The sequence below is a fragment of the Choloepus didactylus genome, chromosome 12, assembly GCF_015220235.1.
Source record: "Choloepus didactylus isolate mChoDid1 chromosome 12, mChoDid1.pri, whole genome shotgun sequence".
Classification (NCBI taxonomy): Eukaryota; Metazoa; Chordata; class Mammalia; order Pilosa; family Megalonychidae; genus Choloepus; species Choloepus didactylus.
In genome coordinates, this window is record NC_051318.1 from 26890100 (window position 1) to 26916060 (window position 25961).

Here is a 25961-nt window from a genome sequence, read left to right on the forward strand (position 1 = left end):
AAATATACTTTAAGTCAAGAACAGTTATGAGGGTGAAATGTGGTCATTATACACTGATAAAGGGGACACTTTAAATATATATGTACCTAACAGCAGAGCCCAAAACTATATGAAGCAAATACTAACAGATTTGAAGGGAGAAATTGATGGTTCTATATCAATAGAAGGAGACTTTAATATACCACTCTCAATAATGGATAGAACTTCTAGTCAGAAGATCAGTAAGGAAGTACAAGACTTGAATGATACTCTAAACCAACTAGACGTAACAGACATTTATAGGATACTTCACCCAACGAAAATAGAGTACACGTTCTTCTCAAGTGCACATGAATCATTCTCCAACATATACTGGGTCACAAAACAAGTCTCAATAAATTAAAAAACATTGAAATCATACAATGTATATACTCCAATGAAACAAGAAGCCTATAACAGAAATTAAACAACATATAGTTGAAACAACCAATGACTTAAAGATTTAGGAGATCACAAGTGAAATTAGGAAATATCTTGAAGTGAATGAAAATGACAATACAACATACAAAAATTTCTGGGATGCACTGAAGGCAGGGAAAATTATAGCTTTAAATGCTTACATTAAAAATGAAGAAAGACTTCAAATTAGAGAACTAACTGCAAAACTGGAAGAACTAGGATAAGAATACTAAACTAAACCCAAAGTGTGAAGAAGGAAGGAAATAAAGATTAGAGCAGAGCAAAGTGAAATAGAAAAAAAATAAAACAGTACAGCAGATCAACCAAACCAAATGTTGGCTCTTTGAAAAAATCAATAAAATCAACAAATCTTTAGCTAGACTGACAAAGAAAAAAAGAGAGAGGACACAAATGGTGAAAATCAGAAATGAAATGGGGAACATTATGAATGACCCTGCTGAAATAAAAATGACTATAATAGGATGCTATAAACAACTGTATTTCAATAAATTAGGCAACCTAGATGAAACACGCAAATTACCTACATTGACTTGAAAAGAAATCTCAAGTTGAAAGTTCTCAACAAACCAATTACTAGTAAAGAGATGGAATCACTAATCAAAAATCTTCCAACATAGAAAAGCCCAGGACCAGATGGCTTCACAGCAGAATTCTACCAAATATCCCTAGAAGACTTAACTTCAATTCTTCTCAAACTCTTCCAAAAAAAGAGGAGAGAATACTCTGTAATTCATTCTATGAGGCCAATATCATCCTTGTACCAAAGCCAGATAAAGGTAGCGCAAGAAAAGAAAACTACAGACCAAGATCTCCTATGAACATAGATGCAAAAATCCTCAGCAAAATACTAGCTAACCGACTCCAACAACATATTAAAAGAAGTATACAACATTATCAAGTGGGATTTTTCCCAGGTATGCAAAGTTGGTTCAACATGATTAATGTAAATCACCACAGTGACTGAATGAAGCAAAAAGCCCCACATGATCATGTCAATTGATGCAGAAATGGCATTTGACAGAATCCAGCACCCCTTCTTGATAAAAACACTTAGAACACTAGGAATAGAAGAAAACTTCCTCAGCATGATAAAACCAACAGCTAACATAATATTTAATGGTGAAAGACTTAAAGCTTTCCCTCTAAGACTAGGAACAAGACAAGGATGCCCACTTTCACAACTGATATTCAACACTGTAGTGGAAGTTCTTGTCTGAGAGCTAAGCAAGAAAAAGGACTAAAACCTTTCTATCTAAATCGGAAAAAAAGTAAAAGTTTTCCTATTTGCAGATGAAATGATTCTGTATGCAGAAAATCCTGAAAAATCCACAACTAAGTTCCTAGTAAAGTGGCAGAATACAAGATCAACACACAAAGATCAGGTGATCCCATACACAGGCAATGAACAATTGGAAGAAATCAAGAAAAAATTCTATTCACAATATCAACTTAAAGAATCAAACATCTAGGAATAAATCTGACCAAAAGTGTATAGGCTTTATACGTAGAAAACTACAAAACATTGCTAAAATACATCAAAGAAGACCTAAATAAATGGAAAGACAATCCATGTTCATGGATTGGAAGACTAAATATCATTAAGATGTCAATCCTACCTAAGGCAATTTATAGATTCAATACAATCCCAATCGAAATTTCAACAGTCTTCTTTGCAGAAAAAGAAAAAACCAATCATCAAATTTGTATGGCAGGGTAAGGGACCCTGAATAGCTAAAGACATCTTGAAAAAGGATGAAGTTCGAGGATTCACACTTCCCAATCTTAATCCTTATTATAAAGTCACAGTAATGAAAACAGCATAGCATTGTTTTGTACCATGTATACAAGGACAGACATATAGAACAATGGAATCACTCTGAGCTCAGAAATCAACCCTCACATTCATGCCAACTGATTTTTGACAAAGGGAAAAAGAACACTCAATTGGGAAAAAAATGGTCTCTTCAACAAATGGTGCTGGGAAAACTGGATCCCTATTTGCAAAAAAACAAAAACAAAAACAAAAAAACACTAAGACCCCTCCCTCAACCATATACAAAAATCAACTCAAATGGATAAAAGACCAAAATATAAGAGCTACAACTATCAAACTCCTGGAAGAAAACTTGGGGAAGTATCCTCAGGACAATGTGTTAGGCAAGGGTATCTTAGACTTTACACTCAACACACAACCAACAAAAGAAAAATAGATAGATGGGGCCTCAGCAAAATGAAATACTTTTGTTCCTCAAAGGACTTTATCATGAAATTAAATAACAACCTACACAATGGGAGAAAATAGTTAGAAACAACGTATCTGATAAAGGTTTAATACCCAGAATATAGAAAGAAATCCTTCAACTTAACAACAAAAACAACCCAATTTAAAAATGGACAAAAGACTTCAATAGATAGTCTTCAAAGGAAATATACAAATAGCCAGAAGGCACATGAAAAGATGCCCAACATCATTAGCCATCAGGCAAATACAAATCAAAACCACAATGGGATACCATTTCACACTATCAGAATGACTGTGATTAAAAACAAAAAACAAAAAACAAACAAATGGAAAACAACAAGTGTTGGAGAGGATACAAAGAAATAGGACAACTCATTCTTTGCTGTGGCAATGTAAAATGGTGTACCGCTGTGGAAAACAGTTTGGCATTTCCTCAGGAAGCTAAGTATAGAACTAACAAATAGCCCGGCTATCCCACTACTAGGTCTATACCCAAAAGAAGTGAAAACAGGGACCAAAACAGATATTTGCACACTAATGTTCATAGTTGCATTATTAACAATTTCCAAAAGATGGAAGCAACCCAAGGGTCTATCAACCAATGAATGGATAAATAAAATGTGGTACAAAGAGACAATGGAATATTATTCAGCCATAAAAAGGAATGTAGTCTCAATAGATGTCATAACATGGAGGAACCTTGAAGACATCATGTTGAGTGAAATAAGCCAGACACAAAAGGGCAAATATTGTATGGTCTCACTGATCTGAAACAAATACATTAAGCAAACTCATAGAGTCAGAATCTAGAATACAGGTTACAGAGGTGAGGAGAGGAAATGGGCAGTTAAGGCTTAAAATGTACGGGGTTCCTACTTGGAAATATGGAAATGTTTTGGTAATGGTGAAGGTAGCACTGGACTATATATCTGAATATAATTAAAAGGAGAAATGTTAGATTGCATATATGGTAACAGGAGAAACTTTTTTTAAAAACATCTATGGAACTACACTATGCAAACATGAATCCTAAGTTAAACCACGTTCTTTAGTTAATAGTACCATTATAAAAATGTGCTATCATCAGTTGTAACAAATGTTCTATACCAATGCATGGTGTTGGTAGTGAGGTGGTATATGGGAATCTTGCATTTATGCATGATTATTCTGGAAACCCATAACTTCCCTAATAAAGACAAAATACTATTAAAAAAATTAGTACATTGCTTTGTATAACATAAATGTTTTCTGTAGCAGACAAATCATGTTGGTAGTAGAGTGCTTGTATTTAGTTTATTTTTCACATTCTAAATATATACAGTTTACTAAAAAAGGAACATTCTATTGAAATCTGAAAGATAAAATATAAAGAGTGTTTCCCAGAAAATTAAAATATATATAGGAAAATGATTCTCATTAAGAGAATAAAATTACTTGGTAGAAAATATCCCAACACACATTCAGTGGGGGTGAATCTAGTTAGAGAATTAACAGAATTAAGATATGACATATGCATAAAATAACATTTTTTAGGTATTTTCTTTTTAAAGAGATCATAGAAAATTGGAGCAAAAAGAATACCATTCTAACATTTCTCATTTTAAAAGAAATATCTGACAGATCTGCTGCTTTTGAACCATAGGATAGAAATTATGGAAGGAAAGAAGGAATGGTGGATGGGAAGCCAGGAGAAAGAAAGAGAAAAAGAGAATTTGGGAGAGATAGTGTGTGCTGGTTTGAGACTGTTGTAAACCTACCCCAGGAAAGACTATGTTCTTTTGACCCACTCTGGTGTGTGCAGACATATTATAGGTGGGATCTTTTGATGAAGTTGTTTCCATGGAGATGTGACCCACCCAACTGTAGGTGAGAACTTTTGATTAGATTATTTCCATGGAGTGTGACCCCACCCATTCAAGCTGGGTCTTGATTAGTTTACTAGAGAACTTAAGAGAGCAGAGAGCCAACACAGACCCAGATGCCTGCAGATGCAGACAGGAAGACGTTTGGAGATGCTACACTAAGAGATGGAGCCCCGAGTTTGCCCCGGAGAAGCTAAGAGAGGACCCCAGATGATTAGAGAAAAATGCCCTGGGAGAACAAGTAAATGCACAAGAACTGAGAGAGAGAGAAGCTAAGAGAGACAGAAGCCCAGACACATTTTGGAGAAAGCGATTTTGAAACCAGAACCTGGGAGCAAAGAACCAGCAGACGCCAGCCATGTGCCTTCCCAGCTGACGGAGATGTTCCAGATGACATCAGCCGTTTTTCAGTGAAGGTATCCTCTTGTTGATGCCCTAGTTTTGACACTTTTATGGCCTTAGAACTGTAAATTTGTAACCTAATAAATCCCCTTTACAAAAGCCAATCCATTTCTGGTATTTTGCCTAACAGCAGCTTTAGCCACTTTAGCAAACCAACACAGAGAAGGAAGAAGGAAGGAAAGGAAAGGAGGAAAAAAGAAAAAAAGAAAAAAAAAGTCAAGAATTAGGTAAGATTCCTTTGTTTTTCATAAATTTAAAGATAGTAGTAAACCTAAAAACTTCTATATCTTTGCAAAAATGCTATACTAATTGTCAGAGGTTCTAACAATTTTCTGCATTTCTAAATCAATTCACTCTTTACAGTAGAATCCCAAAGAGAAACATGTACATTCTTTCAAAAAATTACTTTTTCCCACAGTTTCAACTCTAACTGAAGAAAATATTTATGTAATGAAAACAAAATGTTTCCTACACAAAACTCTTTAACAATAATAAAAGTAACTCCATTTTATTTCAGACCCATAAAAATAAATACTCATGTATGGGTTGAGGAAACTTCTCCTGCTTGGGGAATTCCTTTCTTTTTATAAGGCCAATATTTCCAACGTGTTTTCAATTGGGAATCAGTGAGGCATGTCACAGGACTAAATTAAGAAAGCCAGTGCTAATTCCAATTATTCTACCCCTGAACTTTTTTTTTTTTTTTTTTTTTGAAATCTCACAAATGTTCTTTAGCCAAATTACTTCAAATGCATATAGGTAGAGTGTGTATCCCAAGAGTGATCCATCTCCACTATTAAAGGAGCTTTATAATCAGCAAAGTCATCATAGTTTCTGGGGACCTATATTCATTGCATATGTGGGTATACGTAAAAGGAAACACTAAATGGTTAATAGAAAAATTATTTGAGCAGAAATTTAAATTCACACAAGTTGCAAATTATAAAATTTATTATTTTTTACATAATCGTACTCCAATTTGGTTAAACTTAGAAAAATTAATTCCTTTATGGTCACTTAAATTACAAAGAAAATCGCTGAAAAATAGCAATGAGTGTTTCAATATCAATTCCTGGTTCAGAAACTAAAATAGACTGTTTAATTGAATCTAAGAATTAATATAATAAATTATATAACAATAGTATCAATTTAATTATAGTGTAAAAGATATGAAGGAATTCAAAATTTGTATATCCTACTTGAATTATATATCCCTACCCTCACTGGTACATACTTTACATTGTAATGAGTAAATAAGTCTAAGTCTGAGAACTATGTGAAGGGTTTCAGATCTAAGATTCAGTGATGTCTAATATATTGTTAACATTAACTCTATGATTCAACTGTAATGTTGTTAAACAGATATGTCTGCCTTTATTCCACAAAATTTGAATTTTCTGATTTCTCACAAGCCAACCAATCTCAGGAGGTGTGATCATTAATTCACTCTTTCTATATTTATTCAGTATCTTTTGAGAAGACCAAACATCTACTAAGCTGGGCATTCACCCACTCATTAAATAAATACTAGGTACTTACTAGGTGTCAGGCCCTGTGCTAGGCATCATGATAGACTGGTGAAGAAAAACAGACATCGTAGCTGCACTCAATGCATACAGACTAGAGGTAGATACAAACAATGAACAGTTACAGCAGTTGTGTGTGACAAGTGCTGTGATGCAGGATATACAGGATGCTATAAAGAGTACATAAGAAGAGTCCTCTCACTCAAATTCACAAAATTAGGAAAGACAGCTTTTGAAGTGACATCTCAGTGCAGAACTGCAAGGTAAGTAAGAGTTAATCATGTATAATATCAGAAAGAGCAAAGAAGATGCAAAGAATGTATATGGGGACATATTCAATAAATTGAAAGAAGTATGACTACCTCATCAACATGTTGAAGGGAAGGAGGAGACTTTAAACTGGAGAATTAAGCAGAGGCACATGGAAACTTACAAACTGTTATGAAGTGGGTATTTTATTTCAACAGCAATTTCCTTACTGGAGTGATTCTTATATCAACATAGTTTGATTATGTCTGCATTTAGAAGGATTACTGTAGCTGCATTTTTGAGAATAGATTGGAGGATGGGTAGAGAAATGTGCTAGGTGGCTGATGGGTTAAACCCGATGTAGAGATGCTGGTTTCCTGGACTAGGGTAGAGGCAGTGAGGATGTGCAGATTCACTGATAGTGACTATAGCTCAAAGAGCTCAAAACCGTTTAACCGCTGGAAGTGACTGGGCTCAGGGATTTATCAGAGAAGAGAAAGGAAGTGTCTGGAGAAAAACAAAGATCATGCCCAGTTTTGTGGTTGAGGCAAGAGGTGAATAAATGTTGAAACAGAGACAGAGCAATAGATTGGGGCTAGGTAAAGAAGATGACAATTTTCCTGTTACACAATTTGAGTCTGAGCCATGCTGATAGGGACCAGCCACTGGATGATGGTATACATGGGTTGGAACTTGAGAGAGAACAGAAATGATGCTTTGGGAGTCATCAGCATATACAGGATATTTGAAGCTGCAGGAGTGATTGATATTATCCTCTGAAGACACAGCACACATTGAGAAGAGCAGGGAACCAAAGATTGAACGAAAGGGTTGGTAGAAAAACTGAAGGGTGTTCTTTTTTGTTTTTCCTAGTAAAGCAAAAAAGAAATATATGAAAAAATATAGAAACCCTGAATACATCTCACTCCTTATGTCCTTGGGTTAAAATGTAGTTGAGAATACAAAATAACGTCTTTTAACATCAAGATACGTGGGTTGTATGAAACAAAATGTTTTTCTTATTTAGATTTTAGTACCTATACAATTATTTTATCTTTGCTATAGTATCACTGATCCTGCTGCAAATAATAATACTAAATACGTGCAAGGCCAGAAACAAATTTTATTTTCTTACCAACATGAAAGAGTTGTAAAACCAAAAGACGTATTGCTCACATTAACTTATTCAGTTCCCAGTTTGAGACCATGTACCACAAGAACAGGCATCTCTTTTTCCTCACTGGAGAAGTTAATATATTAATAAAGGGCAGTTTTAAAAATATATGCACCTTCCTGATAGAAACACAAATAATAAATTCTGTCACATCTTCTCCATAAAAGTATTTATAATTGGAAGATATTTATAAGTGAAATTTCTCTGTCTCTAAAAATACCATGAATCTCTCTAAAATGTTAACAATTCTAAACTAAAGCTTTTTTTTCTTCTTTTTTTTTTTTGAGAGGAGCAGAGATGCATTTATTTAAAATAAATTTCTTTAGAGAGTTATAAATCTCCCATGCATGTAAATTGATATTCAAATGAAATCTGTTTCTAAAATAAGATTTTAAAAAGGATATTAAGTGGAGTCTTTATGGGTGAAAATTTTGTTTAAAATCCAGATGTCATATATGTTTTCTTAACAATATAGTAGATATGCAATTTACTCAAATTCTTCTATTAATATAAATCTCCTAGTTCATTTTTTTTAGAATTTGAATCGAGGAAGAATATTTTGGTCTTTTTATCACATATTTTAACAAAAAAAAGCCTCACCTACACCTTTCATTACCTAGAGTTTTGCTTTAGCTCTTTGCTTGTTCACATCCATCCATTCATTCACTCATTCTGCTGGCCACTGGGACAGCAACGTGAACAGCACAAATCAGGTCACTTCACTGGTGGACCTTACATTCTAATAGAGGCCCTATTCTGCTAGGTTTAATGGAGCAAAATTTAAAAATAGATGCCTGTATTAGTTAGGGTTCTCCTGGCAAACAGAATCAATGAGAGATGTCTCTGATTATCAAATTGTAAAAGTGACTCACGCAACTGTGGGTATGCACGAGTCCAAATTCTGCAGAGCCGTCAACAAACTGTCAACTCCAAGGAAGATGTCCGATGAACTCAGGAAACGAACCGGCAACTTCGACGCTCTCCTCAGGAAATGAACTGGGATTTTCGACAAACGTGCACGATGAACTCCTCAGGAAACGAACTGGCAACTTCGACGAGCTCCCCGAGAAATGCTTCACTGGGCAGCCGAAGAAGCAGTGAAGGTTCTGTAACTGTCTGGCTTATAAGCCTTCAACTGATCACCCGGACCAAATCCAGCCAATTGAATTCTCTCATTGTGGAAGGCACGCCCCTGATGAGTCATCAGTCAGCTGCAGTCAATTGACTGATGATCCAACAAACCAGTTTATTAACCAGCCTCAAATATCCTCACAGCAACCGTCAGGCCAGTGCCCACCCGACCAGACGGCTGGGTCACCTAGCCAAGTTGACACATGAACCCAACCATCACAATGCCTATGATCTTCAGAAACTAGCCTTAATAGTCAATGATATATACAAATAGAAAATACTGAATTAAGGATTAGTCATTTCTAGAGAACCGGAGAATAAAGGTGACTCTATTATTTAGAAATCTAATGCACCTGCACACTAAGAATGACCATTTCTGGAAAGCATTTCGTGAGTCAACAATCTATACAAATCTACCAACCAGATCAATTGACCAGGGCACGCACACATTGATGTCCACCATAGGCCTAGTGCACTCACCTTCACTATTCTCAAAAATCTTCTGAGCTATATAACCTCACACACACTTTTTACTGATGCTGATAGTTCTCATTGGTTGGAGGCCACCAAGACAGTTACTGTGAAACAAGAATTAAAGAGGCTTTGTGACGTTCAACAGTCTGTGTGGGTAAGAGCTGGTACTAAGAGCCAAATCTAGTTCAGTGAGGAGGCTGTGAAGTTCTCAAAACAAAGCTGTCTTAATCACTATCCTGGGTGTGTGGATGGTGAGGAAGGAAAGGGGCTGTCTGAGAAACAGAAGAAACAATCAGGAAGTTTAGAAAAAGAGTGAGAAACAGTTCTTAAAAATTTGGGATCAAACATGGTTTTGGAAAACTGAAGTAATTGAAAAGTGTTTCTTAATTCAGGTATCAGTAAATGATGAGTTCTGGATATGTAACTGATACACTGGAGAAGGAGTAATAAAAACATCAGTCTTAATTACTTTTTATCTTGCAAAGTGAATACAGCTTCTGAATTATACTTCCAATGGAAATTCATGACTACGTTACTTTATCTTGAAAAGCACAGGTTTAGAAAGCTGAAAGTTTGAGACATTTTTGAAATGTGACAGGTAATCAAGGTAAAAGTAAAATTTTTAAGTATACTTTTTTTGCCTGCATGTCTTTACATTTCTGGGAAAAAGGTCAGTAGCTTCATCAGATTGTTGGAAGGGTAGAATTTAGGATAGCTAATAATTCTTTCTTCCTTATTAATCAGTATGGCTTCTAAAAAACAGGACAGAAACATCTATATTGTTCTTTCAAAATGCAAGTCAGGAAAATCTGGCCACATTTAGACATGCTCAACATGTAGGATGGCAATAGATACTTCATTGTAGAACAGTTATAGAAATGCAGATAAGCATTTCACCTTCTGCTTTGCAGGTAGATATCACGAGAAAATAATCATAAACTAACTTCCTTTCATTCCTCTTTATCCGACTTTACAAGGCTTTAATAAATAAGTATTTTTAAAATCGGAGCAGTTGTTTCAAAATAACAACTCAGACTTGCTCCTCCCTGTTAAGTACAACAAGCCCTGGAAACAATGTAAGAAGCAACCAAGAGGAGCTCTGGTGGAAGGAGCGAGGCTCACTGTTTCAGAACCCTAGACAAGCGGAGGAACAGGACAACGTATGTCCCCCCAGCCAACAGAAGAAGGCAGCCCAGACCCTGTGTTTCCCAGCCTCCACCCAGGTAGACTCATCCTTCCCCTCGATGAAACCCAAGTCCCCTCCAGCAGTATCTGGTGAGCCCAGCACCGCTGGAAAGGGCGCTGCATCAAAAACAAGCCCCAGGGCTTCTGACTGAGTTCAAGACCCCTCTCCCCACCAAATGACACTGGGCGTCCACCCACAGCAAGGATCCCAACACAACAGGTGTCCAGCCTGAAAAGCCTCTCTACCTCCTTGGAGATTCTCCTAGTCCATTCAGAGACATGGAGCCATGGCCTAGGGAAATCTCCTCTACATTCTGAGGCAGCATCAGCAGGGGCCAGTGGGAGACCCGGGGCACCAGATAAACATGCCAAATTCACGCCACAAAGGCCCTGAAGATTAAACTATCATTGGAGCCACAGCCCACAAAAGTAGCCCGTACCTGCATGCTACATCTTAACAGGGTGACTGCATGCTAATATGGATTTAAATAGGAACAAGAGTCTTCTAACATAAGAGCCAAAATGTCCAGGTACAATCCAAATAATTCATCATATCAAGACCAGGAAACTCACAACCTGAGTGAGAATAGACAGCAACTACCACGAACATGGCAATGAAACAGAAGTTGGACCGATCTGACAATGATTTTAAAGAACTCATCATAAAAGTGCTTCAACACACAATTATGAATTGTCCCAACAGAAATGAAAAAATAGAAAATCTCAGCCAAGAAACAACAGTTATATAAAGAACCAAATGAAAATTATAGAACTGAGATGTACTGACTTATAGCAAACATATCATTTGACCTGCAACCACATAAAGCAAAACTCGCGAACTGGGCTCTGATAAAAATTATTACTAGAAATAATGAAGTGATTAGTTCCTTCCAGAAGCATTCCCTGACTACAACACGTACAATTTTTTTAAAAGCGTAAAATTTGATAATTGACTGATTACTGTGTCCTAGGTACAGGCCAACAGGTTGTGTTCTAATAAACAGTCCTTACTTATATGTCTACTTTATTTTTTAGTGACAGCAAAACTTCTCACCCAGTTGTCCCAGTATGCTGGTGTGCTAGAAAAGGATTACTGATGTATTGGTGGTGTACTGAGGTACTGATCACCCTCCAGTCCAGTGGGGTCTCTGGCCCTGGGGCCCTGAGATTGATTGCTTCAGCTACCTGTAACCTCATCCTTCAACCCATCCTTAATTTCATGGATCCTCACTGTTTAGCAACACAGTTTCGGAGTATTTAATAGCCTTTTCAAATTGCCTATTGAATGAACCAATCTTTCTACTCAGGAAATAAAGTCAAAGCAGATGCTTTCTGGTTAGTTTGTAAGATCTTCCTCAAGCAATATTATTTTTCTAAAATGCTTGGAATGCAAATGCTTCAATTCTTTCAACAATTATACTACTTAAATTTTATGATGGATATTTTGCCTATCAGTTAGTATTTAGGAGATCTAAATTACTATAAATTTAATGGGTGGGATTTTTAGCCCAAAGTAATATTTGGAAATCAAGAAGTTTAGCTTAAATCTCCATATATTTGTAAACATGACTTATTTTTTCATTCTATTACTACCTGTACTTACTCTGACACAAAATATCATTCACATTTTTATAAATATATTTTAATATTAATGAATTGTTACAAACACACATCTGTCATATTTACTCATGTAAAGCATTTGAAAGTTAATCTGCGCCTTCTCCACGACATAATGGCTCTAGTGAGAAATTCATTGTGCCATAGTAACTCAAGACATATTAGCTAAAACCAAAAGCAATTCAGAGAAAGAAATCTGCTGCCTATATTTCACTTACAAAAATGAAGTATAATTCATGGGGAAATATAATTTTTCTTTACATCTACTAACAGTAGAAAATAGAATTATTACGAACTCATGAAATTATAAGTTTATAAGTATTACATAATATTAAGAAAAGAGTAGTAAGACCATTCTATGTAGGATGTTTTCTTTTTGATTATTTCTCTATTGATTTTGAATATAAGATATAGGCATGAGAACTGAATGATTTTATATGCTCTTCTAAAAATAAATATTTTCTTTTGTTCATTAAAAAATTGTATAGTAACATGATGCCATCAAAAGTCCAATTACAGAATGATTTCTATATTCTTTGAAATAAAAACAAAATGAAATCTAGAAAGATACTTGGATTATAAAGTGATTTTAAAAATAACTCAGAAAATTACTTTACCTGGCCATATTTTGCTGCCAAATGAAGTGGGGTCCAATACTGATTATCTACTATATTGAGGTCTCCACCATGTTCCAGGATGAGAGATACCACCTCCTTGTAGCCACTTGCACATGCCATATGCAACTGCAATTCAGAGATATTTCGTTAATGAATTTTTTAAGAAAAGCAGTGATGCCATTACATTTTATTTAGTAGTTTAAAGAGAACAATTTAATGAAATATTGGAATTCAAATTAAGAAAGAATAAAACAAAAGAATATAAATATAATTTATTTGGTATAAGTAGACGCCATTATCATTCTTTGGAAAAAAACCTTCTGGACAATATTTACTTATGCATATATGTATATATGTATGCATGTGTTTTTTATTTTCTTTCTTTCTCTGATAACATGAACTTTTTCATGTTTTTCTAGTGTTCCTTTCCTCTATAATCTGAATATCTAAATACAAAACATAATATTTCACTATAACTACTTGCCTGAAAGCCTTTTAATGATTCACTCTAATATTCTAATATTCTTAGGACTGTACTTTGTGCTATAAGAGAGAGAGTCAAAGACATAAATGGTGAGATATGTGATTACTGTTATACATATGTATGAGTAAAAGGGACAGGAATACTAGAAAGAATGAATTAATCCTTACAGACTTTAAAATGATTTTGTAGCCACCACTTTCACATTCTTGTTTAGTTTCCTAATCATAATCCGAGGTTTAGAAATTTTAAACAGGCTTTAGGAATTGTAATGATAAGATCAGGGATTGAAGAATATTTCAAATGGGGTAATTCCTGTTTCTAAGGCAGCAAATTTTATGTCCAAGTAAAGTAACTTTGTACCCAATTTAAATTAGATGAAGTAGCTACACGATTGATTCCATAAACATATTAATAATTAAAAGAGGAAACTATGTATTAAAATTATTATTAATATTTTAAAATAATTGTTAATAAAATGCAGTAATGATAATTTTTAATGTTATTAGATATTAATAATTAAAATAACAAATACTAATTAAAAGAGGCAACTATGATGCAAGGAAAAAATAATTTTAAGGTTGTAAAGGCAATGACTTCTCCTTGGATTTGTAGCATAGAATTTTGTAGCTGTCTTTCTGTCTTTGTCACACATACAAAATTATGGTAAAATCAAAAAGGCTTAACAAATGCATATATTTTTACACAATTTGGGAGACACATTTGTTTTTCTACCTTTGGGCTTACGTATGTTCTACAGTCTACAGTATACTTCATCATTTTACATCAACTATATTAGAACAACAAATACATTCATCTAATTTATGATACAGACATTAAGTTTCACTTCAAATCTTCCCATACTTTGTTATCTAGAGGATTCATCTCAATAATATTTTAACAAAGAGTATCAAGAAACAATATCTACAGGCATTTTTGAAAATATAATTTTATTTTAAATACTTTTATTTAAAATTAATTTATTATTAATTTAGTTAAAATTAAATACTACAATTTTATTTATATACGTGTTCTCTTAGAGAAGTAATCTTTCACTACCTCTACATTCATTCTACATTATTTGAATAATCAATAAATGATTGAAAGTTTACTCCATGCCATATGCACTAAAGTCTGAAACTCAGAAGATTTTCATTTTAGGTATAAAACTGCAGTAAGAATGGTTTGATTAGTTGGTCATTGTCTGGTACTGATACAGCCTCCACTCCTGTATGAACGGATTTGCCTTTCTACAGCAAAAATTGAGTTCCGCCACTTACAACTTACTCCAAAATTCAGCCGATCATTTCATGCACTGCTTATAAGGAGGAAGACTGGAAGCTGACGGCACTGGTTTGCTCACTATAAAGCTATCCAAAGCAGGTGCTACTGATGGCTCTATAAAGGATGGTGTATTTAATACTAGGTCATCTAAAAACAAAATCAAATCAAACAAACAAAAAAACCCCACCTAATTCTGAGTAAGTCCACTTCATCATAAAAGATAACAGATTTTTAAAACATCATCATCATCATAAAATTTCAGGAGTTAAGAGCCTTTACTTTGATTATACTGGTAATCAACTGCTGAACCCCTACACATGTCCCTGGATTCCCTGAGCACTCTTTTTCATCACTAAGAACAGGTTAGACTTAATTTTAAAAGAGAAAAACAAAAACCCATCAAAAAATTTCCATTTTCTGAAATGGAATTCATACTTTTACTACTTGTCTTGAAAGTATTTATCACTATGGTGTCTTAAATATTCCTCTACTGCTGTTTCATAAGGTCTTATGAGAAACACATAGGTGGTTATCATTTCTGTGCAGAACTAATAGCAGCATATTTGGAAGCACAGTTCCCAAGCAAAGTTATCACAAGTTGGGCCACAATGCAGGACCAGACGTTAGATTGGTTTCACAAAAGTTACATGTAAAAATTGTAAGTTATGTGTTTTTTTCTTCCTCTACCATCCTAGCACACACACACGCATTAATTTTTTTTTTTTATTATTAAAAATTTTGCTTCTGGAAGAGGCACCATATTTATACACTTCTTCAGCATTTTCCTTGGCATGCTACCAATGCAGTCACAAATATGTTTAGGTGTGGCTTATTGCCTCCTCACATACTTTGCAAAACTGTAACCAAGTCCCTGTATTTTTCAGATGTGAATGAACACAAGTCTCAGGTTCCAGGTGGAGAAGTCTGAAGTCTCACTAGCAGGAATCTTCTCTAAAACTGCCTTCCTCCTCACACATCCAGTATGACATGCTTGGGTGAAGTTAGAAAACATGTTCATGAGAGCATCTTCTCATTTTATTATTTTTCCCACATAGGATCTTTTTTTACTGCATAAGGTCAAAGCCTACACATTGTATCCATTTCACACCACACAATCTCGCCATGTGTTGTTGGTTTATTCCATTTATTGACAGATTCAATAGCTAGAAAAGTATACTATAGTCTTTTCTAAAGTTAGAGAATTTAACAAATAAATGATGGTTCTGACATATTTTAAAATACCCCAACAAAATAGATATAAAAATGAAAGAGAACTATCAATTATTATATTTTTTAAATGTTGGTTCTCAGATGATGGACTGCCCCAACTGCATATAACAAGCACAGAGCATTTTTCCCCTTTAAGTTTTAGCAGCAGTTCCCATCAAGCTTCTATTCAAGTAAAATCCAAAGATTTTTTTTCTAACTATAAACTAGTTTGTGTTTATTTTACAGTTAAAATATGTAAAATACGAAAACATTGTTAGAAAATACTGTCAATTGCACTTTCCTGATAATTGCTTTGCATATTTCAGTGTATTTATTTTTTTAACTATGTATGAGTATGCCACTTATTTTATAAAACTAGGATTATTATGTACTTAAAAAAAGTAAATTTATTTTGCTTAATTAGATATTGACTGTTTTCCATGCTATTAAATACTCTGATCAGGTAATGGCTAACTTTGATTAAGGGTTTCCTAAGTATTAACTAGACAATAGGCCAAGTGATTGATTGAATTGTCACTGAATTTGCTTATTTTACAACTGGGCTTTAATATTATCTCAATTTGAAAGATGAGAAAGTTATGACTCAGAAGTTTAAGAAACCAGCTTAAGTCACAGAAAATAAGTGATGATGCCCAGGAAGAGCACTGCAGTCGGCCTGTCTCTTTACCACAGCATTTTTCTTCCAAACCACTGTTTTTCAGGAAAGCACAGGATACAATCATAAGGAGGCATCATAATTGACCGATTGGTTCCTAATTGTAAGACATTTATGTTGATCCCAATTTTTCACTTTTATAAATAAAATTTTGTTGATAATTCTTATATGTGCATCTCTATTTCCTTCTGACATGTTACTAGAAATAGAATTACTGACTCTAAAATAATGAACTTTTTTTAAAGTTCTTTATAAATATTGCCAAACTGAGTTCTACAAAATTTGTACTGATTTATACTCCCTCTAACAGTGTAAGGAGAGAATGCATTCGTGTAGAACCTCAGAATTTCTAGTTGTTGGAATTACTTATTTCTAAAATTATTACAAATAAATTTGCATTTAATTTTCAACATTGGGACTCTTCATAAATTGAGAGGTATCTAACGGGAGGAGGAGTGAAGTGCCAAGAAGATAAAGAGTTGACCATATCCAACCTCCCTTCTGTGGATTTCCCAATCTGGTGTAGCAGTGAGCAGGGCTGGGTTCAAGGTTTAATTAAATCAGGGGTGCTGAACCTCTTAACCTGGGCTCCACTGTCCTCAAAGCATCCGAAGGTGGAATTCAGGGGTGTGAAAATTTAGATACTAAAAATATGAGATACATATATATATATATATAACTTTTTTCTAACTTCTAACAATATATTCTTTATTCCTTCATTTCTTATATTATGAACATAGGCAACAAATCACAGCATTTGCAGTACTTGTGATTTTATTATCAAAAGAAATTACAAATATTTTTATATCACATTACTATTGCAGCAGTTATCTCAAAATACCATTCATGTTTAACAGTAGTTTAAAATCATAGCAGTTTTTAGATCCTGTTAGTGTATTAATAAATAAGCACTTGCATTACTATATCAGAAAATTCTAATACTATGATTACTCTATTTCAACAAAATTGGTTTATTTTTAGTCCTAGATATTACTTTTTACTACATTTAAAACATTCTGACAAGGGATCCATGGGCTACATAAGATGTGCAAAGAAGCTATAGTACAGTGTCCAGGGTCTCTGACACTACCAGTTTGGAGTTTTCGTTATTATATGGGACTGGCCATTTTAATCCCTAAACTGAGATGATGTTTTTTGATACGCAGAGATCACAAAAGCTTGTATTCCTTAAAAATGACCAGAAAACTGATGACATTGCCTGAGTCTTCATCCAGAAATAGGGGATGACCTATCCTTACTGAAATAAAACAGGGAGACAAAATAAATCGCTTTGTATTTGCATCTCATGAATAATTCTTCTCCCATAAACCAAGTACATATATCCTAAAACCAGATGTGACATATCAAATACTGTGAAAAAACAATGAAGAACCAGAGTCTTCATAATATATGTGCTAATTATTACAGTAGTATTTTCAAAGAATATGTATGTACTCAAACTCAGGAACTCATTTTGATATGGTCTCTAACATGGCTTTTTTGGGAACTGTATTCTTCTCTAAGGTTTTCACTTTTCTTTTAAAGAAGAGTCTTAAGGTAAACTAGAAGATTCATTACAAATTGATATCATATTTGGTTATTTTATTGTATAGAATAAAAAAAGGAGGAAACAGAACATAAAAACCACCATATTAGAAGTTTATTCCCATTTAGCCTTTTGTTAATAGTGCCACCTCTTTGCACATACAATTTAACAGCATGGGAAATTATGTCTAATTTTAAACCATGACTGAGATTCCTAAATTGGTATCTAGACAGAACTCTGTGAACAAAATTGACTTCTTTTATTTACCTCCCACCATAGACAAAACCACACAATGCACCATTTACCTTACAGAGAAGGAATGCCAGAGAGTGACAGTCATTAACATAACCAAACTAAAAAATTCAGAAATAAATATTAACTGCCACTTGCAAAATGCTATAATATTCAAGGGATAATTTTCTATCCTTCAGTTCACTGCCACTTTCCTAGTAAAAAGTGCAGAGATGATTTCTACAAGAGTAACTTATTACAGAATAATAATTTGCAATATTTATGCCCCCCATTCAAAAAAAAAGGTCAAAAGGAATCTAGAAATTAAACATAGTTGAAAATGATAGCAATTTACTGCTTTGGATTGATTCTTTTGGTAGTTTCTCTAATGACGTACGTATGCTTTATTTTAATTTAACAGTATTTTTTTAAAAACACAAAGTTGTAATAATTTCTACCAAAGAAACTAAGGCTCTATTTTGTTTCTACTGTGAGTTAGATATTAATGCATTATATGAATTAAACGATTAATTAATTGGCTGGCTCACTCCAATCTGGCATTTGATTCTACCACTCCACTAAAACTGTTCTTGACAAATTCCAATAGCCAACTCTCAGTCTCCATTTTACTTGATATTTGACCATTGATCATTCCCTTCCCCTTGTTGCAGTTTCTCCAGTTGCTTCCAGCACACCACATTCTCTTGGTTTTCCTATTCCAGCAGTGGTTGCTCCTTCCTATCTCTTTTCTGTTTCCTCCCTGTGGTAGATTGAATTATGCAGCCCAGAAAAACATGTTCTTAATCCATTCCTGTGAGTGTGAACCCATTGTAAATAGGGGCTTTCAATGAGGCTACTTCAGTTAAGGTGTGGCCCAAGTGAATCAGCATGGGTCTTAATCCTATTACCTGAAGCCCTGTAAAGAACACAGAGACAAAGCCACAGGGAGCAGCCAGGAGCCAGAAGCCTGCAGGAATCTGAAGAGAAAGAGGAGGCTCCACCATGTGCATTACCACATGACAGAAAAGACAGTGGTCTAAGGATCACCAACAGGCAGCCCCAGAACGCCACAGTCTTTGGGTAGAAGGTATCACCTTGCTGATACCTCAATTTTGGACTTCTCCTAGCCTCAAAACTGTGAGTCAATAAATTCTTTCTTTAAGCCAACCCATTGCATGGTACTTCTGATTGTAGCTGGAAAATTAAGACACGCTTCTTCTCCTTAATCTCCAAGGCTCAGTCCTAAATCTTCTGTCCATCTGCATCAAATTGATGATTTCATCCAATTTCATGACTTTAATATCTTTTTTAATTAATAAAAAGACTCAAGATATCTTCAGTATAGACATTTCCTGATTTCCAGACTCCAGTAGGCAACCACCCCTTCAATGTCTCCGTTTAGATGTCTATGAGGCAATTCAAAATTAACATTTCCAAAATCAATCTTCCCTTCTTTAGCGTTTTTTTTTTCTGTAGCCTTCTCCATCTTATTTGATGCCAACTCCATGGCACCAGGTGTTCAGGCTCAAAATACTTGGCATCATTTTGAAGTCATCTCTTACCCTAACATCACATTTCCATCAGGAAATCCTTTCAGCTCTAACTTTAATATAGCCTGAATTCTGCCACTTCTCTCCACCTCAGCTTCTGCCACCCTTGACTGAGCTAAATCGTTGCTTGCCTGGATTACTGGGAAATACCTCTAGGATGATTTCTACAAGAGTAAATTACTATGGAAAATTATTTGGATCCTTCAGGTCTTGCCTTTCAACCAAACTTGCCTATTTGCAGTCTGTTCTTAACACAGCAGCCAGAGTGAGTGATCCTCTTAAAACCAAATTAGAATCATGTTCTTCTTCTCTGCAGAACTCTCCAGTTCTTCCCATCTCACTTACAGTAACAGCCAGAATCCTTATGCAAGCCCTTGAGGCCCAATGTGATCTGGTCCTGGCTACCTCTCTCTTATTTACTCTGCTTCAGCCATGCCACCTTCTGTGCTATTTCTCATCACACCCCACTACCTCCCACTTCAGAGTCCTAGCACTTGCTGCTCAGCCTGGAATGCTCCTCCTTCACATTGTACACTTAGTGCTCTCAATTCTTACCAGTCACTACTCAAAAATCTCCTTCTGAGTGAGATCTTACCGGGCCACCCTATCCAAAAATGTCAACAATACCACTGCAACATTTCCCTGTCTGTTCTAGTATTTTCTCCTTCGTGTTTATGACCACTAATATACCATATATTTAACTCAATAATATTGTATATTATCTGTTTCCCCAATGAATTTGAACCCATGACAAGAGGATTTTGTGGTTTCATTCAATATTATTTTGTTCATGATGTGTTCAATAAATATTTCATTCATAAACAAAATAGATTGTTTTACAATTTGAACATATTAGTTTTCCATAACTCTAAACCTGCTTTATTTTCTTTTCTCATGGTTTACAGTTACAGCTTTTATAGGCTTCTGAAATTTACTTTCCAAAGACCAAAATCAATATAGAGCAAGAGAATTCAATCTACAGGTCTCAAGGCACTTAATCTGTATTTAATAAACCTCAAAATATATATGCCTTACTTGAACTTTCTAGATGGCAAAGTTGTTATCCATTTAGTTTTAATGTCCATTTTCCTCGTGCACTGTCTTCAACTTCACAGCACGTTTCTTCCATAGCAGAAACTGAATCACCTGTTCCCACCCGCCAGAGCTTCACACACCCTTTTGTGACCCCAGTTTACTTTCTATCATTTTGCTTTCCCAGAACCTTAATACATTTGTTCCTGCCATAATTAATTTTAACCCAAGTGTGACCTGTCCAGGTCAATTTTACAAGTCAGTAGGACTGAAAGTTCATGTTCTGGAGAGTAGAAATTATACTGATATTGAAAATAATCTGAATTTGCTTATTCTTTTTTATATGCATTGCAACAGTAGGTGATAATAATAAAAAACAGAGAGGAATTTGCTTGAATTGAGATCATTCAGCAGAGTAATCCATACTTTGTGCTGCTTAAAAATTAATGTAAAAGCATTCTCCTATCAGTTCCATCTTAAAAAATTACATTGGCAAAGGAATGCAGAGAAAATTATTCTAACTGTAGGAAAAACATATGTAGAAAAAGACAAAGAAAATAATCAATATATGAGCGTTGGTTTTCTCTGGGTGGTGGCACAGTGATTTGTATTTTTCTCTCTATATATATTTTTTTCAAAATTCCTATGATGAATATGTATTACTTTAAGGACAGAAAAAATTAAATGCTAATTATATCCAATTCTATTTAGTGATCAACTTAAATTCTCTATTTAAACAATATTTTTTTAGTCATATATATTAACTTACCAGTGTTACTCCTTCATCATTTTTCTCATTAACATTTCCTCCAGATGATAAGAAGTGCTTGACATCAGTTAACATACTCATTGGTCTCTGAAGTTTCATTTGGCGCAGGGAGATCAGATCAACTCCTAGGGGGAAATAAAGAGCCTTCAAACAGATGCTTCTCAGCTACCAGGGTTCAAAAACTTGGTTTTCTTATATATTCTTTCAACATATTCCTTTTATGGCCCCTCTCCACCTATTGCTAAGAAATCACACTCAAATAATCTATAATCATTTCTCTTTGAATGTGTTGTATTTCCAACTATATTAGAGGCTTTAAAATGTTTTCTTTTATCCCAGAGACTCTAACTTGGTGCTGTATACATGGCAAGTTCTCAGTGAACATCTGTTTTAGGGTAAAACATCAACACACACTGTTCAAAGTATTTTAAAGCAGCTGAATTGAAGAGAGTTATAAAGATATAGTCTTTGTGCTATATGATATCCTGGTCAAAACTGTCGCTCCTAAATGCAATGTAGTATCCTGGTATAGAAAAATAACATTAGTAGAAAAACTGGGGAAATCTGAATACAGCTTGCAGTTTAGTTAATACCGTTGTATCAATATTAATTTCTTAGTTCTGATTCATCAACCATGGTTATGTAAATTGTTAGCATTAGGGGAATCATGGTGAAAGGTATATGAGAACTCTCTGCACTTTGCAACTATTCTGTATGTCTAAAATTATTTCAAAGTGAAATGTTTTTATTAAATGATGCTTTCACTGAACATTTCAAGACTAGTAATGTTAACAAAGGTAAATATACTAAAAGCAAGTGAAGAACTCATGGTCTGACTTGACTGCAGTGAGTAATGTATGCATAGATTCTTCTGTTTACATTGCTATTCAGAATTTATATTAACCTGAGCTTGTATGATGGTATAATCTCCATGGTAGCTTATAGCTCTCCATCCCCTGTTCCTAGCATTGGTTCCTGGACATAATAGGCATTTATGAAGGGGAAATAATTTGCCTTCTTGCAAGTGAAAATAACGACAATAATGATGATAATGATAATGACGATATTTTCCTCTCAGCAAGTGCTTGGTATGAAACAACCACTCTTCTAGACTTTACATCTCTTATCTGATTTAGTCTTTGCCATGAACAGTGGGAAGAGGCATGGCATGGTGAACCCAAGCACAAATGCTGGAACAATCCCCCTGACTGTGACAGGTCTGTGGCTTAACTTCCCCAGGGATGACCTTGGGAAAGTTACTTAACCTGTTTGAGTTTCAGTTTCCTTGGTCATTCAGATAATAATACTAGCCCCAAAGGGGTGAAATTATAGCTAATATTTATTAAGACCTGTCTATATGGCAGATACCACGCTACACATTTAGCATAGATGCTGTCACTTTCCCTTACAGCATGCTGTATGTTTTGCTCCAGAGCTCATTTTCTGAAAGTGTTATGTGCAAAAGAGCATAAGGGCTCAAGAATCAACCTGACTGGGTTTTAATGCTAAGCCTATCACCTACTATTTGTGCCAATTTGGGCAGGTAAACTTATCCTCTGCCTCAGTTACTTTGTCTGCAAAATGGAGCTAATAATTTGTTTCATATTATTATTATGAGAATGAGTTAAAATTCCTAAAGCATATAAAACAGTATTTAGCTTGGGGTAAGCACTCAAAAACTGTGAACTGTCATTACTACCTTCTGGCACATGGATTAAATGCTGTTTATTTAAGCGTGTTTTTCTTGGCAAGAAGGAGGCAGTGACTAACCAAACTGAATAAAATAAAACACAAAATATTTAAATACTGTAACGGAGCTTGTTCCAAATACTATGTTCAAAACTAACATATTTTGGAAGAAGTATGAAATGGGAATACCTTTAACCACACCTCAGATTCTGAATCATCATACGCCATTTCAAAGAACCAACAGATCTCTCTCATCGGGGTATACAATGTCTGTTATGAGCAAATAAAACTGCTGTTTCATTCTTCTTCTTATAATTAGGATTATTAGTTTTATAGAAGTTGACCCCCTTTCAGAGCCAGTACATAGCCCCCCAGTTTCACTCATCAGCCAGAGGTAACACCTGGTCTTCTGGACTTCCCCTCCTGAGACAGATGAGTGTTCTGGTTCTTTAAGGTCAGTCATCATTAAAAGCCTCTGTCTGCGTGTTGAGGGTTTGTATCTTGTATTCAGCAGTCCACATTTGTTAATTAAAACCCCAGTTGAAGCTCGGTTGAGCTATATTTGCTTGTTCTGAATATAGCACAGCAAGGTTTTGTAGCTAAGCCTGCCACGGGAGGAAGGGGGGTGGGGTCCTTGCTTGGATTCACAGTTTTTACTTACAGATTTTATGCTTCAGTCTCAGGCAGTTTTTACTTACAGATTTTATGTTTCAATCTCAGGCATTCCTCCCAATCCAGGTTGGTGTACAATGTATGGACAGTCATGGCTGTCCCCCAGCAGTTATTCCAAATTATTTACTAGTTTTTCCTGGTTGTTCATTAGTTGTTCCAGGGGACTCACTAAAATCCACTCCTCTCTATGATGCCATCTTGCCCCCTGTTCTATTATTTAAAAATTTATATTAAATCAAACATGATGCCAAATTGTGATTTTTAGATTTTTGTTGTATGTGCAGGAAATAAACACAAAACTATTTTTTTTTTTTTTTGGTAACACAATACAACATAAATTTTCTGTCTTCTTGGTCAAACAGAATTCTTAAGTTACTCCTGGATGAAACCAACCAAAATGGCTAATAGGCCAGAATAAGTCTATTCTGTAATGTCTAATAGGCAAAACTTTTTTTTTTTTTTTTTAAGAAACTTAGTTTTATTTTCCACCCTTTTTTCTAAGGAAATTAATTGTAAGGCTTGCTTAGATTTAGTTTCAATAGCAAAATGGCAATTACTTTTAATTTAGGAATTAAGAAACAGAATCATTTGTCTGAAATTCACAAGTTATTACATGTGATGCTATTACTATTTCTTGATCATGTTGACAATACAAATAGATGCTTGTCCAAAACTGAAATTACATCAGCACCTCAAGCTAGTCATATCTCTGCCTTCCCTTCCCTTAACTAAAAATGGGCCATGTCCCTCATAAGGTCATATTTTTTTTGGAACAATCCAACTTTTCCTTATCTCCATTCTCCACTGTGCATTGGAGTTACTGTATGCAGTTATTATAGATGATTTTACAATTATGCTGTAAATACCCCTCTCATTTTAAAAGAAGGTGGTCCCACCTCTGTTTTTATTTTTCTTCTCCCTCCTTGTTTTTGCATATGCTGCTCATTCTGCCTGGATCACCCCAAGCAGCTTGGTTTCCCTAGGGCATCACCACCCTCACCTAAAGTTTAGCATAAGTTTTATTTCTTCTGTGAAACCTTTTGTAGCTCCCTTAGGTAAATTATCCTTCCTCCTCACTGTTTTTATAGGATCTGTACCCCTTATTTTTGTTCATTATCATATGTTATTGTATCATCATTCTGTTATATATAAAACATCAATTTTGCCCTCAAAAAGGAAACAAAACAAAACAAGCATTTGCAATTTACTTTGGCATATAGTGTGACTGATTCTAGAAGCCCTAAAGAATAATAGTCAATTTTTGTCTCCATGATAAAATTTCCAAAATATGCAAGGCTTGAAGGAAACAAAAGAAGTGAACAGGTAAATAAAAAAAGGTGGTACTAGCAAAAATAAATATGCATGTTCAAGCTGGACATATATTATTATCCTCCACCTTATCCCATACTCCAAATCCTAACATCAGGCATAACTTCGGACATACAAATTGAGATGTACTATCAACCTTACTATGGGTGAATCTGAAGAAGTTGTTGTCAGCACAACCTTGTGTGTGAACTGCATGAAGCAAAAGAAAGATGTAATGAAATCTGTGGAATGATTAATCTGGGAGTAGTCTGAATAATGGTGGGGAGGGGTAAGAATGGAGTCATTGGCAACAATCCAAATAGAAAACAAATAGAATTTTAGCTAAGGCAGTAACAACATGGTTGGTAAGGTGTGAACATTAGAGAGATATCAGAGAAACAAAATCTGCATGTTTGGTGACAATTAGATGTGAGGAATTTAGGAAAAGATTAGTGATTTTGAGATACCCGTATTCCTGTATATAATGGTAGAATATAGAATATAGATAAAGTATGAAAGGACAATAAGTTCCATATTGGACATATTATTTCAAACTGTCTGACATCCAAGTCAAAA

The 25961-nt window shown here is 34.8% G+C and overlaps 1 protein-coding gene across 1 annotated transcript in view; it reads right to left on the minus strand.

Moving 5' to 3' along the window:
- MYO16 (myosin XVI) overlaps nt 1-25961 on the minus strand; it is a 580757-nt gene that overhangs the window by 379575 nt on the left and 175221 nt on the right. Inside the window, exons 6-7 of the mRNA XM_037800457.1 lie at nt 21717-21841; nt 12939-13064 (exon numbers count right to left, since the gene is read on the minus strand). Coding sequence (XP_037656385.1) covers nt 12939-13064; nt 21717-21841 — 251 coding nt within the window. The remainder of the gene's footprint in view (nt 1-12938; nt 13065-21716; nt 21842-25961) is intronic.